This window comes from Pogoniulus pusillus, chromosome 22 (genome assembly GCF_015220805.1).
Source record: "Pogoniulus pusillus isolate bPogPus1 chromosome 22, bPogPus1.pri, whole genome shotgun sequence".
In the NCBI taxonomy this organism is placed as follows: Eukaryota; Metazoa; Chordata; class Aves; order Piciformes; family Lybiidae; genus Pogoniulus; species Pogoniulus pusillus.
In genome coordinates this window covers 18,973,696-18,997,305 of record NC_087285.1, presented here as the reverse complement: position 1 = coordinate 18,997,305, position 23,610 = coordinate 18,973,696, and the positions used below count along the sequence as shown (strand labels likewise).

The 23,610-nt window shown below is 58.7% G+C and overlaps 2 protein-coding genes across 4 annotated transcripts; one reads left to right on the top strand and one right to left on the bottom strand.

Annotated features, from left to right (window-relative positions):
• The first annotated feature begins 978 nt into the window (after positions 1-978).
• Positions 979-4,134, top strand: GPX3 (glutathione peroxidase 3). The gene is made up of 5 exons (XM_064162055.1): positions 979-1,189; positions 2,251-2,404; positions 2,652-2,769; positions 3,198-3,297; positions 3,387-4,134. The coding sequence occupies exons 1-5, from the start codon at positions 1,103-1,105 to the stop codon at positions 3,639-3,641; spliced, it is 714 nt and encodes a 237-aa protein (XP_064018125.1). The 5' UTR covers positions 979-1,102; the 3' UTR covers positions 3,642-4,134.
• A 663-nt stretch (positions 4,135-4,797) lies between these two features.
• TNIP1 (TNFAIP3 interacting protein 1) lies at positions 4,798-17,609 on the bottom strand. Of its 3 annotated transcripts, none has more exons than XM_064162052.1 (18): positions 17,501-17,609; positions 11,773-11,943; positions 10,635-10,754; positions 10,226-10,308; positions 9,928-9,996; positions 9,137-9,328; positions 8,874-8,968; positions 8,714-8,795; positions 8,383-8,475; positions 8,090-8,155; positions 7,800-7,931; positions 7,591-7,719; positions 7,174-7,296; positions 6,731-6,856; positions 6,345-6,425; positions 5,985-6,179; positions 5,654-5,744; positions 4,798-5,322 (listed from the first exon to the last, which is right to left on the bottom strand). In XM_064162052.1, exons 2-18 carry the CDS (start codon positions 11,903-11,905, stop codon positions 5,297-5,299), a joined length of 1,836 nt encoding a protein of 611 aa, XP_064018122.1. In that variant the 5' UTR covers positions 11,906-11,943; positions 17,501-17,609; the 3' UTR covers positions 4,798-5,296. The 3 variants fall into 3 exon arrangements, with proteins under 3 accessions (XP_064018122.1, XP_064018123.1, XP_064018124.1); XM_064162053.1 differs by having other exon boundaries at positions 8,383-8,472; XM_064162054.1 differs by lacking the exon at positions 8,383-8,475.
• Positions 17,610-23,610: the final 6,001 nt, after the last annotated feature.

Sequence of the window (23,610 nt, the reverse complement as noted above, 5' to 3'; positions counted from 1 at the left end):
CCCTCCCAGTCTAGCTGAGGCTGCACTGAGAGGCTGACATCAGCCTTTCCCAGGACACAGTGTTCCTGCTGCAAGGGACACGAAATGGAAGATTGCTCCCAGCCTCCCCCAAGCCCATGGCTACATTCCCTTCCCTTGGCAACATCTCCAGCAGCAGCTCGGTGACAGCTCCTGGCAGGGCTGGTCCTGCTTTCTAGCAAAGCCAAACCTCATGGTCCCCTTGGGGCTCACCTATTGGCACCCTGTCCTGCCCTCTGCCTTCAGCCAGCCCCCAGCCTAAACCACAGCCCCCTCCACCTCCCCTCCAGCCAGTGAATTCTCCTATCAAATAATTTTTTTGCAGGATTTCAGGGAATTTACACCTCAGCAGGGATATTTCCCTTGGAGCCAGCCCAGGGTAAATATTTGCATTCCCGGGGTATGCAAACAGGGCCCTGGAAACTCCTGCCCCTGGGGACACCGAGGGCTAAGGCTGTGCTCTGTTCTTGGCCACAGTAGGGTCACCAGGGGGCTAAAGCCTCCGGGCTGCTCCAGGGCTGCTTCTAGGAGCACCCTCATTTTTGGGGTTGCCAAGGGGAGAAGCTCGATCGACCTTTCCCCAGCCCCGAGCAGCGCAGCCCTGGGAGGGAGGACACCGGAGCCCGGGGATGCTGCGGGGGTGTGGATGTCGCTTCAGCTGAGTGCCCCGAGCAGGGAGGGGGACACTGCCTAGCTCCTCTCCTGCCCTGCGGGCTTCAATCCCCAGCTCCTGTAACACGTTGCATAAAGCCCCCGGCACATGCGGCTGCCCCGTGTGTTTGCGGGTGTCCCATGCCGCCATCGGGACAAGGTGTCAGGGTGGTCCTGCCAACCTCCTCCTCTCCCGGCCACCCCTCCCTCCCCCCGGGCTACCGGGTCCGCCCCAGGGCACAGACGGTTAACGCAGCCCTCGGCCCGTCCTCCCCCCGGCCATTGGCTCCCCCCAGCTCAGCCCAGCAGCTATTTCTCGGCTCTCGGGCTCGGAGGTGGCAGAAGGCGACAGGGAGAGGGGGGTGCGTGTCCGCCTCTGCTGTCCCCCGGGGGTGTGAGGAGGGTGCCCCGCACCCCACACTCCATCCCGACCATGGGGGGCTGGTCCGGCAGCGCCTGGATTTTGCCCCTTTTTTTGGCTGGGCTCGTCCAGCCCGGGCAGAGCGAGGAGAGGGAGAAGGTAAGAGCACGGGGGAGACACCCCAAGGGTGCTGCGGGGTGGGGAGAAGGGGCTGTGTGGCAGCCTGCTGACCCGCCTGTCCCCAAGGCTTCCTGCAGAGCGTTCAGGTGCAGGATCTGGGCACGGTGGCCTTGTGACCCCCCCCAACCCCCCCCTCCCCCGTCCCGGTGCCCGAATCGCGGGAGGATTTTGCTGAGGTAGTTTTTGCAAAGGGGGAATTGGATGTCCTGGGGTTGGGGACAAAGTCTTGTCCAACCCCCGGCCCGGGGCAGATCGCGGGGCTTGTGTTCTACGCGCGGTGTCCGGGGGGGTGCGCCCATGTTCGGAGGGTGCAGGGACCGCTGTGTACCCACGCACCGGCAGGCTGAGGGCAGGGGGCTGCTGTCCTCCTCTCGGTGGAGCCTTGTGTCAGGATTCGGCCAGCTGCACGGAGTCTGAGCTCCCCAGGCAGAGCCTCTGGGACTTTATCTCTTGCCAGCTCCCAAAAATAGTCCCTCAGTGGCACTTGGGTAAGCCTGGATCCCTCGACGCGGCTGGGAGATGGGCGCCCCAGATTTAACCCCTGCGCTACTGCAAGCAGAAGGTGCTCCACTTCAGCCCGGCCCTTCCCTGCTCGCTTTTGATCCAGCCCTCACCCTTGCCTTGCCCTGGCTTTGGCAGCTCCTGGGTACTCTCTGTGTCCCTGTCCCAGAAGGGTGCACGCAGGGCTGGTGGGGTCCCGCTCCCCCGTAGCCCCAGGGAGGCTGGGGCTGGTCTCCCCCCTGCACTGTCACCCCAGCTCAGGCTATTTTCCAACCTTTCCCTGCCTTCCCGCCTGACCCTGCCCGGGTAAACATCCCCGCAGTGGCCGCCAGCCTCGCTGCCCGGGCGTGCACACACCAGCCTGTCCCACCACTGCGACCTTGGCATGTTGGAGCCTGGATGCTGCCAGCAGCAATCAGCGCTGGCAGCTGCCACCTCAACCAGCGCCAGGCGTGGACCTGCCGCTCCAGCGGGCATGGGTGTCCGCAGGGTAGCTGGCAGCCCCAGCCCACTCCCATGGGATGCTCCTTGCCCCACAGGTGAAATGCTACGACTCGGTGGAGGGCACTATCTACGACTACGGGGCCCTGAGCCTCGACGGAGATGAGTATATCCCCTTCAGGAAGTATGAGGGGAAGATGGTGCTCTTTGTCAACGTGGCCACATACTGAGGCCTCACCCTGCAGTATGTTGGTAAGTGTTCCATGGGGCACGGGCACCCCAGTGACAGGACAGGCAGCTGAGGAGGAGGCAGCTCACCCAGGCATGCAGACCCTGGCAGGTGTCCACGGTACATCCTGTCCCAGGCAGCTGGAGGAAGGGGTGGCTATGCCTGCCCTGCAGGACCTGGTATGGTCAGAGATGCACTGAAAGGGTGGGTGCAGGAGTGAGGAGAATCTTGGCCCTCTGCTAATCTATCCCTGGCTCTGCTTGCCTGCAGAACTGAATGCACTACAAACTGAGCTGGGGCCCTATGGGCTCGTTGTCCTGGGCTTCCCCTCCAACCAATTCGGGAAGCAGGAACCCGGCCAGAACTCAGAGATCCTCCCTGCGCTCAAGTGAGTACTGTGGCAGGGCTGAAGGCACCTGTGGGCACCAGCCAGGCACTGTCTGCATAGGCTGCTGCTGCCTGTGACCCCTCTCTCAGCCTGAGGCTGTGGTCCCCATAAGCGGATAAGGTCCCCTCCCTCTGTGCAGCACAGAGAGCTGCCCGTTTTGTGACACCCTGCTCATGCTGCCCATTGTGACACTGCTCCTGCTGCCCGTTTTGTGACACCCTGCTCATGCTGCCCGATGTAAGACCCTGCTCATGCTGCCAGTTTTGTGACACCCTGCTCATGTTGCCCATTTTGTGACACTGCTCCCGCTGCCTGTTTTGTGACACCCTGCTCATGCTGGCTGTTTTGTGACACCCTGCTCACGCTGCCCGTTGTGACACTGCTCCTGCTGCCCGTTTTGTGACACCCTGCTCACACTGCCCTTACAGGTACGTCCGGCCAGGGGGTGGCTTCGTCCCCAACTTCCAGCTTTTCCAGAAAGGGGATGTGAACGGGGTCAAAGAACAGAAGGTCTTCACCTTCCTGAAGGTATGTGGCATGACGAGGAGGGAGGAGAGGGCAGCACCCAGCTTGTGTCTTTTGGGGGTGCAAGGCAGTGACGCATTCATTCCCCGCAGAACTCCTGTCCCCCAGTGGCGGAGAATTTTGGGCACCCTAAGAACCTCTTCTGGGAGCCTCTGCGGAACCATGACATCAAGTGGAACTTCGAGAAGTTCCTGGTGGGCCCTGACGGCGTGCCTGTCATGCGCTGGTACCACCGCGCCAACATCGCTGTCGTGAAGAACGACATCATCACCTACATGAGGCAGCAGCAGCACCACCTGCCGCCGCCACCGCCGCCGCAGCAGCAGGAGGAGGAGGAAGGCCAGTAGAGGCTGCTGGCATTCCCCCATCCTGTCCCCTCCCTGCCTTCTCCCCAGCCGGCACGCCGCTCCTCCATCACTTCCATCTCTGCCACACTTCAGCCAGGATGTTGGGCTGGGCAGCCTGGTGGCAGAGACCTCAGCGATGGCAGGAGGGTGTTTCCCAGTAACGCCATGTCCCACCTCCACCCCCTGGCAGTGACATCTCCTCCTGGCCCTCAGCTCACCTCCCCTGCTCTGCCACCCCATCTTGCCGGGCAGTGGGGGGATGCAGGGGCTGGCTGCCCCCGGAGCAGAAGCCCACGTCTTCATGAAGGCTTGGCCTGAAAGCCCCTGGCATAGGGCGGGCCTGGCCTGATCCCGCTGGGCACGGAGCAGCTCTTCAGTGCATTCAAGCTGCCCGTGGTACTGGCACAGAGACGTGCTCCTCTCCTGGCTGGGGGCAGCTGGTCCCTCACCCCCCCACCAGAGAAACACCAAATAAAGGCTCTGCAACTGTGCAGCCCTGCTTCTTGGCCAGGAGTGGGGGGAAAAGAGTGGGGCACAGCAGCCAGCCTGGGGGTACCAGCAGGAAGGGAGGGCTGGATCCCAGGTCAGGAAACTCCAACCTGTAAACATGTTTATCATCACAGCCCAGCGTTCGGGGAGAGGATAGGGAGCCAAAAGAGGCTGGGAATGGAGAGCAGGGACTAGCCCCCAGTGAGGAGCATGCTGGGCACTGTGCCTCTTGCTGCTGTCATGCATGTGACAGTCACACCCGCAGCAACAGAGCTCCTTTGTTGGTTGGGGTTGGGCCTTTTTTCTCTTCTGTTATTTTCCCTCTTCAGACTTGCTTTGCTGGAGCAAGATCTGCTCTGTGCAATCTGAAAGAACTGGCTCCAAGGCCACTGCTGCAGGGAAAGAAGGAGGAGGAATGGGGCAGCAGGGGTTTCCCTGCCCTGGCAAAGGTAAGGGGGGCAGAAGAGGGGAGGGAAGGGACTGGGACCAGCTCCCAAGGGGAGAGATGGGGGACATGCACTTGGGGCAATAGATCCTGGGCTCCCCCTGTGCTGGCTTCGACCTTGCAGCTAAAACTGAGCACATGGGGACTGGCAGCCCCCCGGATCCTCACACAGAAGCTGCCCCAGGGGAAGCAGCATTCGGGATGAAACCAGAGAGACTCAGCTACACTTCAGTCCTTAAATAAATACAAAGACACCAACCCCCCCAGCCCGGGCCATGGCTGTGGCAGGCACCTGCCTGTGAGCACAGGATCTCCCTCTGCTGGGAGAGTCCCCACTGTCACCTGCACCTCCAGGAGCTCAACTGAAGCCCCTGGACCGGGCAGCTCCTGGCATGCTCCTGGGAAGCACCAGCTTCTCTTCCCTGAAGACTGGGCTCAGCTCTACAGCAATGCCAGGCCTGATGCCTCATGGGGAAGAGGATGGCCACAAAGACTCATCCTGTGTTGGTTGCCACCACAATGGCACCTTCAGTCCTTCCTTCACACTTTCCTCATGGGGATGCACTGCTGAGCTGCTCCAGGCCATGGCTGTGGCCACATCCACCGCATGTCCATGGACAGGGCCAGGCAGCCAGAGGAAGCTCCTAGATACATACACGGGGGCACACACACACACCCTACTCCTCCTCTGCTGGGATCGCAGTGCAGCCGGTCCTTGGCGTTAGGGCAGTCCGGGACCTGCCTGTTCTGAGACACAAAAAGGGTAGCATGGGGTAAGCATGGCTCTGTGTGCCCAAACCCCACAGGAGAGAAGCCAGCCCTAGGATGGGCACTATCCTTGAGCACTGACTGTGGGCTCTTGGAACTCAGGCTCACGTCTGTCTTCAGACGCTGCATAGATAGTGGTGGAGGGACCAACCCCATGGCAGAATCATCCCCTTGGTTGGGCAGAGGTGGGGACTGAGGGGAAACGGTTGCTGCCTGGCAAGCTGTGCCCCCATCCTTCCCTGAAGTGGTTAGCCCAGGGTCTCAGGGTGAAGGACAGGGGCACTCCCTTCACCGAGGGTCTGATCCTTACCCAAGTCCTTGGGGACCGGCTTCACCCCGGGCACTGCCTGGGCATTCTGGCTGCGAGCCATGGCACAGGGCGGGCGCCAGGGATACTCAGGCTGCAGGAGACGGAACAGAAACGGCAAATTACCAGGGATGTGATTCACGAGGCTGCACTCCGCCTGTGACCGCCAAGGGAGGAGAGGGAGGAGAGGCAGGACATGGGCTGAGCACTCATGTGACGTCAGGACATGTGTGCTCAGCCACCCGCAGCGACTCGGTGGCTCAGCAGCAAGCCCCGGACCTGCTTGCATGGGATGCTTTGCTCCTGCTCGTTCTGGCCTAGGTAAGACACTCACCGGGGGAAAATGGTGGAAGTTCTGTCCGGGCTGGTGCTCGCCTGGCATCGCTGGCGGGTAGCGGATCTGCTGCCACTCCTCAAAGCCATGGTACATGGGGTGAGCGACAGGGGGACTGTACTGGTACTGGTACACGGGGCAGGCAGGGCCCAGCGGCCCTGGCAGCGGCTCGGGGTGCAGCCTCTCTCCAGAAGCCTGCGAGGAGCCAAGAGAGATGTTGGAGAGATGCCTAAGGGCAGCCCACCACCAGCATCGCTCACCACCTGGCCTGGAGCTGCCCCTCTAGTGGCATAAGAGACTGGGGCCAGGTCTGCAGCCCTCAGCCCCTTCACCCAAATAGGGTTTCTTCCCCATTCCCACCTGTTTGTGCTGTTTCAGCAGCTTCTTCAGCTTCTCCTTCTCTTCCTTCTCCCTCTGGCAGTCATCCTTAGAGGCTCGCAGCTGGGAGCAAGGGGGTTAGTGCAGAGCCCACCCTGCCACCCCCTTGCCTGTGAGAAAAGGGCTGCTGCAATGCTCTGCAGGAATGCCCGAGTCATCCCCCTCCATCAGAACCCCAGGAGAAGGACAGAAGGAAGAGACAAGTCGAAGTGGATGCCCTGGCAGGGACAAGCAGCAGTAAAACCACCTATCCTGTTCCCTCACAGCCCCTGCTCTGAGATGGGCATGGGGGCTGTGACACTGGGACAAACACCTTTGACACACTTGGAATGGACTTGGGGCTCCCAGAGGCACCTGGCACTGCTCACCTGGTTGTTGGAGAGGACCAACTGCTTCTGCAGCTTTTCCAGCTGCTGTTTCAGTTCTTCCTTCTCCTCATTCATCCTTTCCCTGTCACTCCGCTCCCGCTGGAAGTCCTCCTCAAAAATTTTCACCTGGCAGGAGGGAAGGATGTGGATGAGCCTGGCTCAGGACAGACACCTCCCCCAAGCACCTCACATCACTGTGTTGCCATCCTTGACCCTACTAGCCATACCAAGCCCCAGGACCATAGGTCTGCATGATATGCCCATGGCTTCAGCTTCCAGCTGAAGGCTGGGAGGATGCTGAGCCTCCACTCTCCACCACCACAGCACTAGCAACCCCCTGTCAAGGCTGCTGGGCTGCTCCTGGCCACAACGAGCTCTTTGCTCGAGAGGTTCAGGACATGTAGCTCCCTCTCTGCCTCCAGTGGTTCTGTGTCCTGTCTTACCTGCTGCTTGAGCAACTCATTCTGGGTTAGCAGCTCCTGCTGCGGCATCTTCCCCACTGGCTCCATGGCACTGGCAAAGATAGGTGGTGGAGAGGCCTGGACATTCAGGGCCTCCTCTAGTGCCTAGAGAGGAAAAGGAGGAACAGAGAAGAGGTCAGAGCAAGGTACTGTGCCCATGACATCTCTGAAGGATCGTGGGTGTGTGCCCAGCACAGGAATCCATTATAACTGGGCAAGGACAAGAGGGACTATAGGGCCCTTCTTCTCTTGGGAGCCTGGAGGTGTGTGGATGACACCACCAAGGCAGGGAGTTGGGTAAGTGGGGCTTGATCTGGGTTAGTTTTGGATTTAAGAGAGGAAAAGAGGCTGAACAGCAGGAAAGACATTTTCAGGGAGGAGCTGTGCCCTGGCCCTCACCTTGTTCAGCCTCTGGATCTCCTTTTCCTGGTATTCCCGTTGCCTGGTGACTGGAGCCAGCTGCTCCTGCAGGAACCGCATCCTCTGCTGCAGGTCCCTCACCTCCATGGCCAGCCTCTCCTTCTCTGCCTGCAGAACCCAGAGGGGAGATCAGGCAGGGCAGGGCAACAGGGCCAGCAGCTCTCCAGCAGCCTTCCCAAGGGACTCACCTCCTCTGTCTCGATCCGGGACTTGGCCAGGAGCAGCTTGCGGTCAAAGTCTCGCTGCTTCTGCTCCCGCTCCGCCTCCAGCTCGCTCAGTGCCCTGCGGGCCTCTGCCAGCTCCTGGTGCAGGTCTGTGAGCTGCAGGGGGGGAGCAGGGATGTTGGCTGCCCCGAAGGACACGCACTGGAGAGCAAGGAGGCACAGGCAGCCCCAAAGCCCTCCCCTGCAAGTCCACACAGCCAGCCCCCAGCAGAGATGTGTTTCCCAAGCCCCCAGCTGTAAGCACCCAGCCCTACCTTCTGCTCATACTTCTGCTTCATGGCTCGGAAGTGCTGATCCCACTGCTTATTCACCTCCAGCAGCTGTGAAGAGAGGGATGGCTGAATGGGAGCCCAAGCCTTGCCCCAAGCCAGCTGTGGCAGTCCCCAGCAGCCTCCCGTCATGAAAGCACCTTGAGAACCAGCTGGATGGAGATCCTGGCTCCAGCAGTGCTTCCCTGCAGCTCTGCAGCCCTGTCCCAGTCTCCCCGTACCCCTGCTGCCCACTCCCCACCTCCTTGGCAGAGCCTCCCTCCCAGCCTGGTCCTCACCTCCCTGCGCTGGTGCTCCAGGATCTTCACCTTCTTCTCCTTGGCCTCCAGCTCTCCTCTGCCCGGCGCCTTCTCCACCGTGGCCCCGCTCTGCTGGACGCGCACGGGGGGGACCCTCAGGGCTTTTGTGGAGGCTGTGCCCAAGGCTGGCTAAACTCGAGCCAGTGTCCCCTCCCACGGCCTCCCCCATCCCCTCAAAACCCTGAGACGTCCTGCTGGTCATACTGGGACAAACTGGGGGCTTGATTAAAACGAGGCCACCTTTGCTGATGTGTCAGCGGGCTCCCTGCCTCCTTCCCAGCCCTCTCCAAGGGTGATGCTGCCTCCTCACCTGCTGCTGCTCGGCAGCTTCCCTCTTCCCATTGTCCTGGTTGCTCAGTGTCACCATCCTCCGGAGCTCCTGGTTCTCACACCTGCAGGCAGGGAGGGACAGGTCAGTGGGAAGAAGCACTCAGGGCAGCCCCATCCCTATCCACAATGCCTACCCTCACCTGAGCTTCTCCAGTGCCTGGTTCCTCTGCTCCAGGTCTCGCTCCAGCTTAGTTCTCAGCTCCTTGTTCTCACTGTGCAGTGTCTCACATAGGGTCTGGGTAGCAAACACAGGCAGCATGAAGGCCATGGTCAGTCCCTGGAGCCTGCCTGGCCACCCATACCCCACCAAGCCCTGGCATGAAGGCAGGTGTTCACACTGGGTTAGAAAGGAGGGGCTTGAAGGTGAAAACCCTGACAAAGAGCCTGGGCAGCCTTTGCTCACCTGCAGGAACGATGTCCTCTGCTCGTTCCTGTGCACCTTGGAGGCCAGGCGCTTGAGCTCGGAGGCCATGTAGCCCATGCGCACGAAGACCTGGTCCTTGCTGGCCTCCTTGGCACAGCCACTCAGCGTATTCTCCAGCTGCTGCAGCTGGGGCAGCAAGTTGGCATCCTCGCTTGATGGCTGCTCCAAGTCCTGGGGAAGAGAGAGGGGATGAAGTGTGGTCAGAGCTCCATGGGTTGTCAGAGCCCTTCTCATCACTGTCATGTGGCATATGGAGGCACCAGCAACCCCGTCTGTCTGCAGCTGGTTTTTGGCCCTGTGCCCAGGCATGGCCAGGCCACCTGTACTTGGGAGCCCATGTCCTTGGAGGGCAGCCCACACATAGTCCCCTTTCCCCACCTTGGCCAGGCGACAACAGCAGTCCATGCTGGGACACTTGTGGCACCGCTCCAAGGCCTCCAGCCCCAGTGAGGCAAGCAGAGGAGCAGCCACGGAGCTGTGTGGCTCCCTCCTGCCTGCAGCCAGGCCAGATCAGGTCCCTTCACTGGCGGCAGGGGCTCTGCTGCATGAGCGCTGTCCTGGGGACCATAGGTGGGGCTGCCTGGGAACACCTGGGTGTGGTTTGTCCCCTGTACTGTCAGCTACCCTGACACAGATCCCCTGGCCCTGTCTCTGCTTGCCACCGGGCACACCACTGCCTGTCTACACACCCTTTCATGCCCCAGTCCCACCACCACCACACCAAGAGCTCGACTCTCCACCCACACCCCACGGGCACAGGGTCCACTCACCACTCTCCCACTCTCTTGCAGAAACCCCTGAGCTTCCACAGCCACAACCTCGAACTCCGAAGAGGACCCCTGCAAGGGAAGGCAGCCAGGTCAGTGATTCCCTAGGGGACTGGCAGCCCAGGATGCTCACCACATGGGACAAGGACCACCAGGACAGGAGCACAGCAGAGAAGCTGACTCCTCCTTTCAGATTTATCCCATTTCTAGAGGCTAAAGCCTTCCTCCTTTTGCTTTAATTAGACAGAGGGTCTCTCCCCCCAGCCACACCAGCACCAGCTCTCACGTTCACCAGACTCACACTTGGAGGTGATTTCCGTGCTTCTGTGTCTGGCTGGGCGCTGCCCGGGGCAGTTCGTGTGGAGCTGGGATCAGGGCCAACAGCTGCAGAGAGGGGAGAGGACACTGCCATGAGCCTTTTGCAGAGAGGGACCTCTTCCTGCCTGGCATGGGGGGTGCACAGCAGACCCTCGGCAAAGTTGGGGACTGATGGATCATTTCTATCCCAGCCATGGGGAGGGTTAGGGTTAGGGTTAGGGTTAGAACTTTCCTCCAGGAGACAGGAGGATGGCAGTGGTTTGATACACTTCAGAGATCACAGGGCTGCAAGAAACCCTCATCAAAGTCTCCTTCACATCTTCTCCTTTCCCCTGAGCTCGGGAATCTGAGCCATGAGGTTATCTCTCCCCGGTGAGCCTCACACCTCCTACCTCCAGTTTCCACTAGGTCTTCCAAAGATGATGCTATCAACATTTTGTTGTCCTTCACGAGGTCTTCCGCCTTCTGCCGCAGCTTGGATGCCTCCACTTGGGACTCCTCTAGCAACTCTCCTGTCGTGGGCAACAGAAAGATGCTCACTCTCCTTCCCAACTGCCTGCCCTGCAGCAGCCCTTCGCATCAACATCGAGCTCTCTTGCTTGAGTGATGTGCCCAGCACTGTCCTTCATGCAGAGACAACTTTTCTTGGCCAAATCCAACAGCAGAGCTGCACCAGCAGCTCACTGGCTGCAGAGTGCCCCAGGCTGACACACAGCTGACTGGTTTCAGGAGGCAGAAGGGCAGCTCTGCTTCTCTCAGAGTTCTCCTCTGCTCCCCAGAGGAGACAAATTCAAGCCTAGGTGGTGCACCTGGGGTCCAGCTTGCCTGCTCTGGGGTCTGGCACTGGCAACGCAATTGTCTCCCCAACCTGAGTGACTTCTGTCACACCAGTGGGTCTTGGTCATGGGCAGTGGCATGGAGACATGGGAATCACAAGGCAGGTGGAAATTTGGCTGCAGAAGCAGGACTCGAAAGTGGAAGCTGGGCCACGAGACCAAAAGCAAAACCAGGGGTGGGTGGGGAAGGCAGCCAAGGAGGAGAAAGGAGGTGACACGACTCGGCTGAGCATTTCAGGGCTGGCATGGCCCTGCTGCTGCAACGAGCACCCAACACTGAGGGCTTTGAGAAGCACCTGAGAAAAGCTCGTGATCTGACAGGGGTTGCAGGAGGGCTTTCATCTAAAGTAGGACAGATCCTCGCACCTGCAATGTGCCAGTGCAGGACTGCAAGGAGCTGATCTTGCTCAATCACTTTCTTTGTTTTGGCTCTTTTATCCTCTCTTCTGTGCAGCCATTTATCCCACATAAAGCACCCCAGAAGTTCAGCAAAAGCTTTGCTTCCTCTGCGAAAAAGCTCAGACATCCTGCCTGACCCTCCAGGACAAGGAGACCTTTGCCACCGCCCCAGTGCCAGGACCCCACAGCTTCTCCTATCTCCCCTTCTAAACAGAGCAAGAAACAGCCAAGCTCGGCTGGCACAGTCTGAGCCGTCCCACGGGCAGCCCTCGTCCTCCAGCCAGGCAGCAGTTACCGATAGACTTGATCCCCTGCATCTTCTCCTTCAGCCGGGTGTTCTCCTCCACCAGCCGCTCGAAGGCCGTGGGGCCGTTCTCCTCCGACCCCCCGCCGGGGTCGTAGATGCGGTAAGGTCCTCTCCCTTCCATGCCCGAGGTTCAGTCGCCTGCCTCACAGCCAGGCATCCCTGCAAGGCAACGGAGCACAGCGTCACCTTCCTCTGGCTGCTGTGGTCCCCTGGTGCCGGCCGTGTCGGGGTCCAGCACGGACAGCACTGCCTCGCTGCTCGGCAGCTGGCAAAGAAGTGTCCCAGGTGAAGGCACTTCCCCCTCCAGCCCTGCGTGGAGCGAACGTGCTGCCATGACTCACGGCCATGAGAAGTGTCATGCGAGGAAGCATCACCACTGCCCTCACTCGGGGCTGGCTCTTACCTCTGTGGGGTGTGGGAGGTCCCCCAGGCCACCTGCTGCTGCATCTCACTTGGGATGGAGACCCATCCTAGGAGCATCCACCCACACCAGCACAGACCTGGGCACTGGCACTGGGGGAACCTGGAGATTTTGGGGGACAGGTAGGGCTGTGGGGGGCTTTGGAGGAGGGCCTGTGTTTGCAGCTCTAAAAGCTTTAAGGTACAGCTGGTGAGTGCTCTGGACAGCACCAAGAGGAACAAGCCCCAGCAGCCAGCCACAGACCTGTTCTGCCCTTTGGTTCAGCCACAAACCCAGCTGCAACCAGCATGGCTTCCCAAAGCAGGGCACCAGGAACAGCCGAGCACATGCCAGGCCAGGAGCAAAGTACAAGAGGAGGAAGCACCTGCACACGGTGTGCCGCTGAGGTTTCAACTCCCTGCACATGTGGGTGGCTTGAAGCCTCCTCCTCCTCCACAAGGTCAGACCTGGGGAGGGCTGGGCAGGATCCTGACTCCAGGTCTCACCATCTCCTGGGGGTGACAAACCAGCTGCTGGCAATGACAGTACAGCTCATCAACAATGTCCTCCCCAGTGCCAGCGCTGTATAAAGTGGAACAGCACAGCAGCTGAAACAGCCTCAAGGGCTGATGCCAGCTGGAGCTGAGGTGATGCCTGAAGGCACCACAGGAGGAACCGTGGGCACCCTCCTGCGTTCTTCCACCCAGCTGAGGCAGATGGTGCGCAGGAGTGGGGGCTGAAGAAGGGCATTTCTGAAAGGGGAAAGGGGAGGGCCTGTACCCGAAACTGTCTCGACCTCAGACTAATGCTCAGGGCAGGAGCTGGGCTGATCACCCATTTAGATGACCTGCCCGGCAGGGAGCGGCAGGGACTTTCCAGATGACAACTGCCACCTGGCAGCATCCGCAACCCCGGCGGCAATTAACGCCTGCCGCGGCAGCAGGTAATTAGGCACGGCCTCGGCAGCAGTGTGCTTTCGGGAGATGGATCTGTTGGTAGGTCTCTCTGTCCTCCTGCTCTGCAGGTGCCCTCAAGCCTCTCGTTGCCTGTGGCAATCCTGTCCCTAGCAGTTGGGGATGGCGATGGCCAGAATCTGCCCAGCAGTGCTGTGGGGAGCAGCAGCTATTTCTGGAGCCATAGCAGCTGGCAGGAAGCTGCAGAAGAACCAGGACAGTTTCTGTGCCATGGGGCCCAGTGCCAGGAAGCATCATCACAGACAGTACAAAATCCATTCCAGCCACATGATGGAGAGAAGTTCAGAAGCAGATATGCTGGTGGGCAGGATGGAGCCCAGCATGGCCTGGGGACCCAGTGGCACCTTCACTGCAGGGAAGTGCATTGCCTATGGCCACATTACCTGCCTGGCTCAGGCTGGCAGATGGGGACAGTGTTATCAGCAGGCTGGGGACCCAAGCCTGTTCCTTACTGGTGTCCAGTCACCACATGCTGCTCCAAATCTGGAGCCGGAGGAGCTGGATGGCAGTGATCTTGCAGTGAGCACCCTGTGGGGTATCCACATCCTCCACTGACATAAACCCAGGTGTGGGTTGGGGAACGTTAGGGCAAGCTGCCCTTGCATGTGGCATCCTTTCCCCAGGTGTCTTTGCAGCAGCCTGAAGTACCAGCCCCCACTTTCCTGCCCTTCAGACCCCAAACTGGGGAGGTTTTCATGTTGACCCACAGCACACGGGGGAGGTCCCCTGCCCTTTGAACCCCAGTCAGCTGCACTGACCAGCTTAACGACCAGAAGAGCTCACTCAGAGATCACATATTCTTCCAGCTGGATGGAGCCACGGAAAGCCTCAGCTGTTCCTTGCTCTCAAGGTTTTGTCAAGCATTTTTCTACTCAAGGTCAGCACCCCCCAGGGAGATGGTTGCAGAGAGGCCACAGAAGCTTTCAAACAGCAGCAGGGGAGAGGAACTGAACTGTGTCAGATGATGGAAGCACAGACTAGCCATGAATTCATCAGCAAACAAGACCCAGCAACAAGGGAGGGTTTCCGCAGCATCCGAGCCCACCGCTGGGGCCAGGGTGGGTTTACCTGGGGTGAAGGAACAGCCCCATTTCTGCATGAAGCCATGGGACTCAGCTGTCACCTCGGTGACAAGACCCTGGACCAGCTTACTCTTTGGTCCTGCTTTAATATTTTTTTTCTTAAAGAGTTCTGAAAGGTGAAATTTGCAGTGGAAAAGAAAAGCCTCATGCTTCAATAAAAAACACTGAGGGAGAAGAGAGGACTACAGACCAGCACCTAACGATGCTTAGGAACACAACCCAAACCCAGCTACCACAAACTCCAGAAGAAACCACTGAACCACCAGAAAACACTTCTCCTTTTACCAGTCAAGAGCTCCTGAGCTAATCTGACAGTCTTTCACAGCCCTGGGGGTGGAGGAGCAGCCGTGGATTGTGGCTGCAGCTCACCAGCTCCGTGCCCAGTCACAGCAGCAGCCAGCCACTGTGGTTGTCCGTGGGTGTTGGGGGTTATCAAGACATTTAGGTGGTAAATTTTTATGACAACTCAGCAAAAGGAAAGAATGAGAGAGTGAGAGAATGCCAGGCAAAGACAATAGCAGGGTGATATTTGAACAGCTGTGCTGAGGCTTGGGAGACAGCTAGCACTGCGGAGCCATGGCCAAGCTGTTTCTTGCTGTCACCTAGGAAGGATCACAGCCACCAGCACCACAGCCAGGGCTGCACTGGCCACAGGAAACAAGTTCTGCTTTAAAAATCACCGAACAGCTGAAAACATAAAGGCAGGAGATATAAATCCTGCAGAGTGAGTGGGCTGGCACCGCTGGAGGTTTGCCTTGGGCAGCAAACCCCAGGGTGGAGACCAGCCTTTTGAAGCCACGGGCTTGGCAACCCAGCGATTCCCACCCTGCGATCCATGGAGGCCCAGCCCTTAGGAGAATGGGGTTTTCCTTACCCCTGCATGCAACATTCCCAGGAACTCTCCTCCCTGCCAGGATCACACAAGGCAAAAGCAAATCCCTGTGGACTGCCTGCATCACTTTCTCATGAGTGGGGCTGCCAGACCCAAGCATCCCTCAGAGGAACCACAAAAGCTACTCAGACAGAAACTATGGAGGGAATTCTTTTTTGTTTGACCATTTTCCTGGAAATCAGCAAAATGCCACAGCCCCCAGCCCTGTTCCTTTTCCTCTCCAAAGCTCCAGCAGCGCCTCAGACCAGGGTCAACCATTCCCAGGCTGCTGGACTGGTCTCATTTGCAATGAAGCAGAGGAGCTGGCTCTAGGAGGAAGCAACAGGGCTTCTGGGCACTGCAGTCTGCTGGGCTAGGAACAATAAAAGAAGGGGAAAGTAGGTATGGCAAGGCTTGGGTCTCAAAGGGTAAAGTCTGAACCTTCACTCAAAGCATTTTTCTTCCCAGTTGGCTAGCTGCAAAGAGAGAGCAGGGAAGGCAGGAGCCCAATCTGAAACACAACAGATGTTACAGATGCCCTCTGGCTAGAAAACCCACCCTTGCCTGAGAAACCCACCCTTTGCAGAGGCTTCACAAAGCAAGTTGCTTCCCAGGAGGTTGCTCACAAGGAAAACAAAGACTTCCCCATTCCTAACCTGGTTTACAAACACAGGTGACCGCCACATGCAGCTGCAGAGCTCCTCAGTACAGGTCCAAGCTCCAGTGCAGGCAGGATAGGCAGCTAGACTCGGTGCTGTTTTACACAAGACCCTGTCTTCAGCTGCAAAAACATCTTGCTTCATGCTGCCTGCTCTTTTTCTTCTCAGCAGCGTCATGGCTGCTCATCACAGCACTCAAAAGCAGAACAAGGCACAGCCACCCCTTCCTCTTCAGCTCCAACACAATCTGGGCTACTCCTGTCCAATCTGGTGCACCTCACCTGTGAAACAACCAAGCAGCAGAAGGCAGTGGCACTGCAGAGCTATAGCAGCAAAGCTACCTGACACCCAAAGCCTGACCCTCGTTTTAAAACAAAATCTGTGCTGCCACAAGAGTAGATGGTTCAGCTTCCTCCACCCACGGGTGTTTTGCACCGACTGCTGGCAAGCCCTGTGCTAAATACGCCTTGGCGTAGGTCAGGCCGAAAGGGCACCGTGGGATTTCTTGCAGAGCCAGGAATGATGCCAAAGGCTGCAAAAAGCTTCTCCTCTTCTTGTTTACTTCACCTCACCACAGTGACAGCTCTCAAGGGCACGCCTGGCTGGAGCCTGCCTCCAGAACTTGCCCCAGTGCCCAGAGTCCAGTCTCCTGGCTCCTGCACACATTGTTCCAGTGCTATCAATGAAGTCTGCACCCCAAAAGAGCTTGTGGCAGCAGAACAGCTCTTACTCATCCAAAGCTGATGGAGACAAGCTGAAAATGAAAGGCTGCATTCGATTCCCTCATCCAGGGATCAAGCAGTGCCCAGGGGAACAGGGCAGCTGGATCTCAGAAAGACTGCAGGTCCCCACCAAGTCCCTCCTGTAGCTCTTCTCACCCAACAGCAGGGCTGACAGGCAGCAACTTTCCCCCGCTCTGCTCTCAGTGGGGGGCCTTAGCCTGGAATTGAGAGGGGAGACAGGGGGACAAGCTGTGCACCACCTCCTCTAAAGCTGCCATCCCTGCTCTGGCTATCCCAGCCTCTGGATCCGCAGCAGATGCGGCCGCGCACCGCTGGACCGGCAGCGGAACGGGGAGGGAAAACTCAAAGGAGCGAATCAGGCATCGACTGGAAGCTCCTCGGAGCGCAGCCCTCAGGGTGGGATCCACAACCCACCACTGCCCGAGGGGATCCGCAAGCCCCGAAACCGTGCAAGGGCTGTTGCGTGGGCTCGGGGAAACGCCAGGGTTGTGTAAGGCTGAACAAGCGGAGGAGCAAGCCCGAGGGCTCGGCCCGGGCTATGGCAGCCGTACGGAGCTGCCCAAGGGACCCCCGCGGGCGAAGAGGAGACTCCCCCCACACGCACCTTCGTGCTCTTCTCCCTGAGCATCGCTCCCGGGCAGCACAGGCTCCCCTGCCACCGGCTGCCCCTGCGGGAGCGGCAAGGGGAAGCGGCAGCCTCTGCCTTGCCCCAAGAGAGGTGAACGGAGGCACCGCGACTATCGCGACCCGCCTGCGACGCACGGGCCGGCCACGGGGCAGATCCCCAGCAGGCAGCGCAGCTCCGACCCCTCAGCAGGTTTTCACTCCCTAAAGGCGGCCAGACACCGCCACGCAGCCCCGAGCCCCGCCAGCCCCTCCCCGCCACCAGCACCTCGCTCTGGGGCGGCGCGACGCGCTGCGAGCCCGGAGCCCCAGGCAGGGCCCTTCTCCTCAGGGCAGCAGAGCCCCCTACCGCTCCGAGCTCACCTGCACGCAGCCCCGGGCTGGGTCACACACCGATACCGTTCCCGGTACCGCTCCGCCGCCAGCACGGGAGGAAGCGGGGCGAGGGGTGGTTCCGCCCCCGGGAAATTCCCAGGCTGACAGACAGGCGCCGCAGCCAATCGGCGCGGGGCAGAGGATATAAAGCGAGAGGGCGCGTTGGGGGGCTGGTGTTTGTGATGGCGGAGTGGCGGCGGCCGTAGGCTGCCGTCCCCTGAGGGCTCCGTGGGGCAGCGATGCTGTCTCGATACAACGGAACCCTGTGGGGCGGCAGGAGCTGGCCTGCCGCCCGCCTTAGCGAGGGTTTCTGCTGGCTGCGGAGCTGCCGCGGCGGCTTCGGCTTATCGAGAGACAAAATGGCGGGGCCGAGGGCAGAGCAGGGCCTGGCCGCGGCGCCTCGCTGCCGTGGGGCGGAGGAGTCCCCGCAGCCCCGTGCTGGTGCGGCGCAGCCCGCTTGGGGTGTGCAGGAGTGGCTGAGGGGGAGCTCTGCTGAGATGAGCCTGCCTCCTGGGCTGCTGGTAGTGCCAGGCTCTCCCCTTGGCCCTGGGTGCCCAGGGAAGGAGGCTTGTGAACTGCCACGGGCCCGCTGAGCCTCACTGGGTCCTTCCTAAGCAGCTCGGCCAGGGAGGTTTCCCCACTCGAGTCTGTTTCTCCTGATGTTACGCAAGGAAATTTCCCTCCCTCCTCCCAGCGGAAGCATTTATTATCGGGGATCTTTCTCTCGGTGTTGCTGCTCTGGTCGTTGTGTGGTGCTGAGCAACAGAAACCAGCCAGAGCAGTGAGAAAGCAGTAAGCACCTGGTTTCGCTTAGCTCCATAGCTGCCTGCTTTTCCTTCTTGCCTTGGCTTTGCCACGAGGAGGTGGGTTTGTTGTATATACAGCCAAGAGGCCAGAAGCAAAGAGCCTGCTGTGAGCCGACCTGACGCTTGCTCTCTGCCTGTGCTCCAGACACTACAGGTGGCTGCTGCTGGGCTCTTGCAGGTGTCCTTCAGTGGCCACTGTGCTGTTTGCAGCTGTCCCAGTCCTGGCTTTCTGCTTATCTCTGGGCTGTTTCACAGCTCCTCAGAGGTTTGATGTTTTAGGGTCGTAAATATGAAACACCCCCCCCCAAGACTCCCCCACCAACTTCTTTCCCTGACTGCCCTTTGCTGCAACTAGGACCTGGCAACCCGGCTGGGGTATGAGAGCTCGGCAGCTGCTGGGCACCGAGTGTGCTCTTTGACTGTGCTCATGTCTGAGATCTCAGCTGGAGCCGGGGCAGCAAGACCCCAGCCATGCACGGGCAGCATCCTCCCTTCAGTTCCCCACCCTGGAGGCTCTTCTGTGAACCCTTGGCAAACCTGGCTTCAGAGCTGAGTGCAGTCCAGCCACGCACAGCATCCTCCCTTTAGTTCCCTACCCTGGAGGCTCTTCCGTGAACCCTTGGCAAACCTGGCTTCAGAGCTGAGTGCAGTCCAGCCACGCACAGCATCCTCCCTTTAGTTCCCCACCCTGGAGGCTCTTCTGTAACCCCTTGGCAAACCTGGCTTCAGAGCTGAGCGCAGTCCAGCCACGCACAGCATCCTCCCTTTAGTTCCCTACCCTGGAGGCTCTTCTGTAACCCCTTGGCAAACCTGGCTTCAGAGCTGAGTGCAGTCCAGCCACGCACAGCATCCTCCCTTTAGTTCCCTACCCTGGAGGCTCTTCTGTAACCCCTTGGCAAACCTGGCTTCAGAGCTGAGTGCAGTCCAGCCACGCACAGCATCCTCCCTTTAGTTCCCCACCCTGGAGGCTCTTCTGTAACCCCTTGGCAAACCTGGCTTCAGAGCTGAGTGCAGTCCAGCCACGCACAGCATCCTCCCTTTAGTTCCCCACCCTGGAGGCTCTTCTGTAACCCCTTGGCAAACCTGGCTTCAGAGCTGAGTGCAGTCCTGCAGAAGCAGAAAGTGCCCTGTGTCTCAGCCTGCAGAAGAACTAGCCAACCCCTGCTCTGTTTCCGTGAGGAGAGGAGGAGGGTGGCGAGGTCCTGCTTCGCAGAGCTCTGAGGAGCTGCCTGCCTTCCCCTCGCTCCATCTCGGGCACTGCAAGAAGCATTGCACTACTCACCTGGCTGGCTCCTGGAAGGGCTTGGGGAGGGAGTTGAGAGCTCTTTGAGCGGGGCGCTCTCCGGTTGTGATCCTCAAAGGCAGGAAGGGTGGCCCAGCTGAGCTTTTAGGCATGGAGAAGGGGAATTCCCCATGATGGAGGCCTCAGACAGCCTCTATGTGGTTTTGATAAAGAGCCAGGCACTGCTTAAAGGGCTCTCCTGTGCCGTTCCTTCCAGGGGCTGCCCTGTCAGGTATTAGTCAGCAGAGGAGGGTGGGCTGTCATAGAGGTAGTGACTCACTTTTGGACAACTGGAGAGCCTGGTTACATCATTCTCCTTGCCTGCCTTCTGAGCATCTTTCCTAGGTTTGCAAACATGTCGAGCTTCTCCCCAGGCAAGCTGCTGCACCTTGTGAGCGGTGTCGTTGTCCCCCAGGCGTTTCCACCCCATTCTCAGCTGCCTCTGGAGTCAGAACAGGTTGCACCTTCCTCAGATAGCAGGGGAGAGCTGTCTCTGCTGGTGGAGCTGGACAGGAGGTGGTATGCCAGGGTTGCAGGCAATCCTTGGAAACCATCCACCGAGGCAACTGATGTTCAGAACCACGGCTGGAGTAAACACTGAGGATCTCAGGGTTTCTGTTTTACAGAGGCTGACTCCAGCTGCCCAGTTCTTTGCCAGCAGCCTCAAAGAAGGGTTTGTGGACCTGGCAGGGCTGTTTGGTCTGCACTCACCATGTGTGAACTGTGCAGCCCAAAAAGCATCTTGCTGTAGTCCTGCTGATTTGGGTGATAGGAGCAGGGGTGCTTGGCAAGAGGGCTGAAGAGTCATGGGCCATGGAGCTTGTCTGCAGCTTAGGTACCCACGAAGGTGGTCAGTTGGTGATGTGCTCTCACCCAGTGCCTCCTCACCTCTCTAGCCATGTGCTCGTTGTGTTTCTACCTGAGATCACCAGCTTGAGCTGGCCCAAATGCCAATAAAAAAAGGCTATGAAAAGCAAAGACTTTTGTTCCTGTTGGTGCTTCTTCATTCCTTCAGTCCCACCGTGCTCCCAGGGGAGAAGGCTCTCCTGATGGCAGCTGTGATTCATGAGCCTGCGTGGCTGTGGGGGTGTAGTCATAGCTGACACCCTTACATCCCAGGGTTTTGGGGGTTTTGGCATGTTGGGTTGTGTTCAGCACCTTCAGCAGAGGCTTGTTCACGTGTAGGCAGCCTGACTGTTTCTGCGTTTGTGGCCATGCTGTGGGAAATGAGGTGAGAAGGAGCACAGGCCATGGGTGGGGGTGGCAGAACTCTCCTGCCCTCTGCTCCTGCCTTTTGGTTCAGGACTGGCTTCCTTTGGGTTGGCCCCACTCAGGGGGAAACAGGGTGGGCCTTGTGTGTGCCCAGCAGTGTGAATCCTGAGTGGAAGTGGCCCAGCATCCCAAAGCACCCAATAAATCCACCTACCCTCAGTGCTGCTTTTGGACCCTACCTGCGTGGTGATGGGGCTGTCACAGGTCACCACGCTGGGCACCTGGCAGCAGAGGGGCAACTGCGGAGCAGAAGGCAGGTGCAGTCTGTTTGGCACAGCACTCTGGTTTGGCACAGCACCCCAGTGCCACCTGTGGGCTCAGCTCCCCAGCTGGGTGCGAGGAGCTGCTGGTGGGTGCCTCTTGGCATCGGCAGTATTGCTGCATGTTGGTACTGCTGGGGGCTGCCGCTTGTGCCACGCTGGTTGGATGGGTCGTGGTGCTCCAACAGCCAAGGGAAGCTGAGGGCTGACAATGACGCTGTGAGAGTCGGGAGGAAGCTCTGGCCACAGGAGGGGATTTCCAGAACATTGTGATCTGCTGCCTATGCAAATCAGGAACTCGAATTAACCTGGCAGGGTGGGAGGGCTCTGGGATGGAGGGCAGGAAAGGATCCTGGAGAGTGGGCTGCTGAGAGAGGGAAGAAGGGAGTGTGGAAGGCATTGGGGCAGGAGAGGGGTCAGACTAAGGAGGGAGGGACTGGGGAGCAATTTTACTCCCCTAGCCCTCCAGCATCACCCTGCTTTTGCAGGTAGTTAGCCTCCCCGTGGCTTTCCAGGGATGCTGCATTTGCTTTGCTGGGTTTAGCCTCGCTGAAGGAGAGCTGCTTTCTCTCTCTGCTTGTGGCCTGAGGCAAGGTTCAGCATCAGCACTTAGCAGAATACCACCTCCTGCTTTCCTCCACGCCTCACCATCCTTCCTTTCCTTCACAGCCAGCAGTGGGTGGGTCATGGTGGGACCTGATGCAGAGGATATGCTAAGAGCTGGGAGCTGGGGCTGTGAGTGCTCAAAGAGTTTCCTTGTGCACTTTGAGTTATTCAGAGCCCAAATTTGCAAGATCCACAACAGGCACAGAGGGGATTTTCCCCTCTTCCTCTCTTGCCGAGCCATGTTTCATCCTGATGCAATGCCTACCATCAGCAGTCATCATATCCTGGAAAGCCAGCTCCAGGGATGAAAGTGTGGGATCAGCAGCCACACAAACTCAGCCATTTCCCTGGCCTCAGGTCACGATGGGGAAGAGGCTGCCCAGTGAATGCCACATGGATGTGGGGGCAAGGCTGCTTCTTCCTTCTTTGGCTTGAGAAGAGGAAGAGTTGAAGACTCACAGGATACATCTGTTTGGAAGAGACCTCAAAGATCAGCTCACTGCTAGCTCCCGAGGCTCAAGGCTGTGTGGTTCACCGTTCCCTGGAGAGCACGGGGGTTGGAACTGGCTCTGCGACACTGCAGCACTGGGGCAAGGACAGACCAAGGTCTTGTGTGTCCCTGTACGAGATGTGGCTTCTCCCAGTAGTAGTAAAGAGGATCTGCAGTGGCCGCCAGGGGTGACTCAGAGGGAGAGGTCTGACCCTCTGCACAACAACCGAGGGCTCCTGGGGTTTTCTGGATGTCGCAACCTGTGAAATCTGGCGGTGGCTTTGCCTGGAAGCCAGACCTTGCCTGCAGGACTGCTGTCAGTGTGCACAGCAGCCGTGTGCCAGGTGCTGCTCTGTAAATCCCAGATCCCAGCAGCAGCTCCAAAGGCTGAAGCACCAGTGGCTGGCACACACCTGCCTCCAACCCTTATCCTGCTCACAGCCTTGCTAATTATTTCCCTTTTGGTTTTAAATGCCCATTGTGTTATCCTCCCATTTCCTTTCCTAGCCTTGAACTGCTGGTTGAAGGCATGATTTGCCACCGATTGCCCTCGGAGTGAGCTGCCTGAAGCCAGCAGATGGAGAGGAGGTGTTCCTGGAGAGCAGAGCTACCAAGTGCATTTTCTCTGGAGACCAGGATGCTACAGGCATAAAGCTGCTTTGTCTGAAGGGGCTGCAGGCTGCCCACATAGAGAGGGTTTCATGAGCAAAACAAGTCCCCACTTGGGGAATTCTTATTTCATCTGTTGTCAGTTAGCACAAATTGCTACTCAGGGATTTGGGCTTTAAACAAAGCAAGTGTTCTTCCTTCCCCAGCCTTGGCTTGGGCCAAGCATATTCTTTCTCCTTCCTAGACTCAGTGTTCCTTGTTTCACTGCAGGTTGCACTCACTCTGTCCCAAATCCTTTGGCAGGGTGACAGGTCACGTGTGACCTTCTGGCTGCCACCTCTCTGTGCTTCGCACTGGGTTTCTCCCTCTCCTCTGTGCTTCTCCATGTCCTGGGGTCCAAAGCCTGCTTTAGTGCTGCTGATCCCAGGTTCTTCCCGGTTCACTTGGAGTCCACCTAAAGCAACAGCCCTGCCTTGCACTTCCTTCTTCTTCCTCCTGGCTGCTTTTAACCAGAGTATCTCATTTCTCTGGCTTGGTGCAGAGTGCTCAGGCTCTCCAACACAGAAAGGCAGCAGGAGTTCAATTCCCTTGGCAGTGGGAAATGCATTGCCTGTGATGCATGGCACCAGACAGGAGCAAGTCCCCAGACAGGAACTGGCTGCAAATTCATCAAGCTCTGCAAGAAAGCATCAAGATGAGAAGGGGGGGGGGAAGCAGGAAATCAGGCCACACCTGGAATACTGTGTTGAGTTTTGGTTCCTGCTCTGCAGAAA

Coding starts and splice junctions, on each gene's coding strand:
- TNIP1 (XM_064162052.1), bottom strand. CDS start 11,905: ATGGAAGGGAGAGGACCTTACCGCATCTACGACCCCGGCGGGGGGTCG. Junction 8,969..9,136: donor AGAGGACATCGTTCCTGCAG/GTGAGCAAAGGC, acceptor TTTGCTACCCAG/ACCCTATGTGAGACACTGCA. Junction 8,476..8,713: donor AAGCTGCCGAGCAGCAGCAG/GTGAGGAGGCAG, acceptor GTGCGCGTCCAG/CAGAGCGGGGCCACGGTGGA.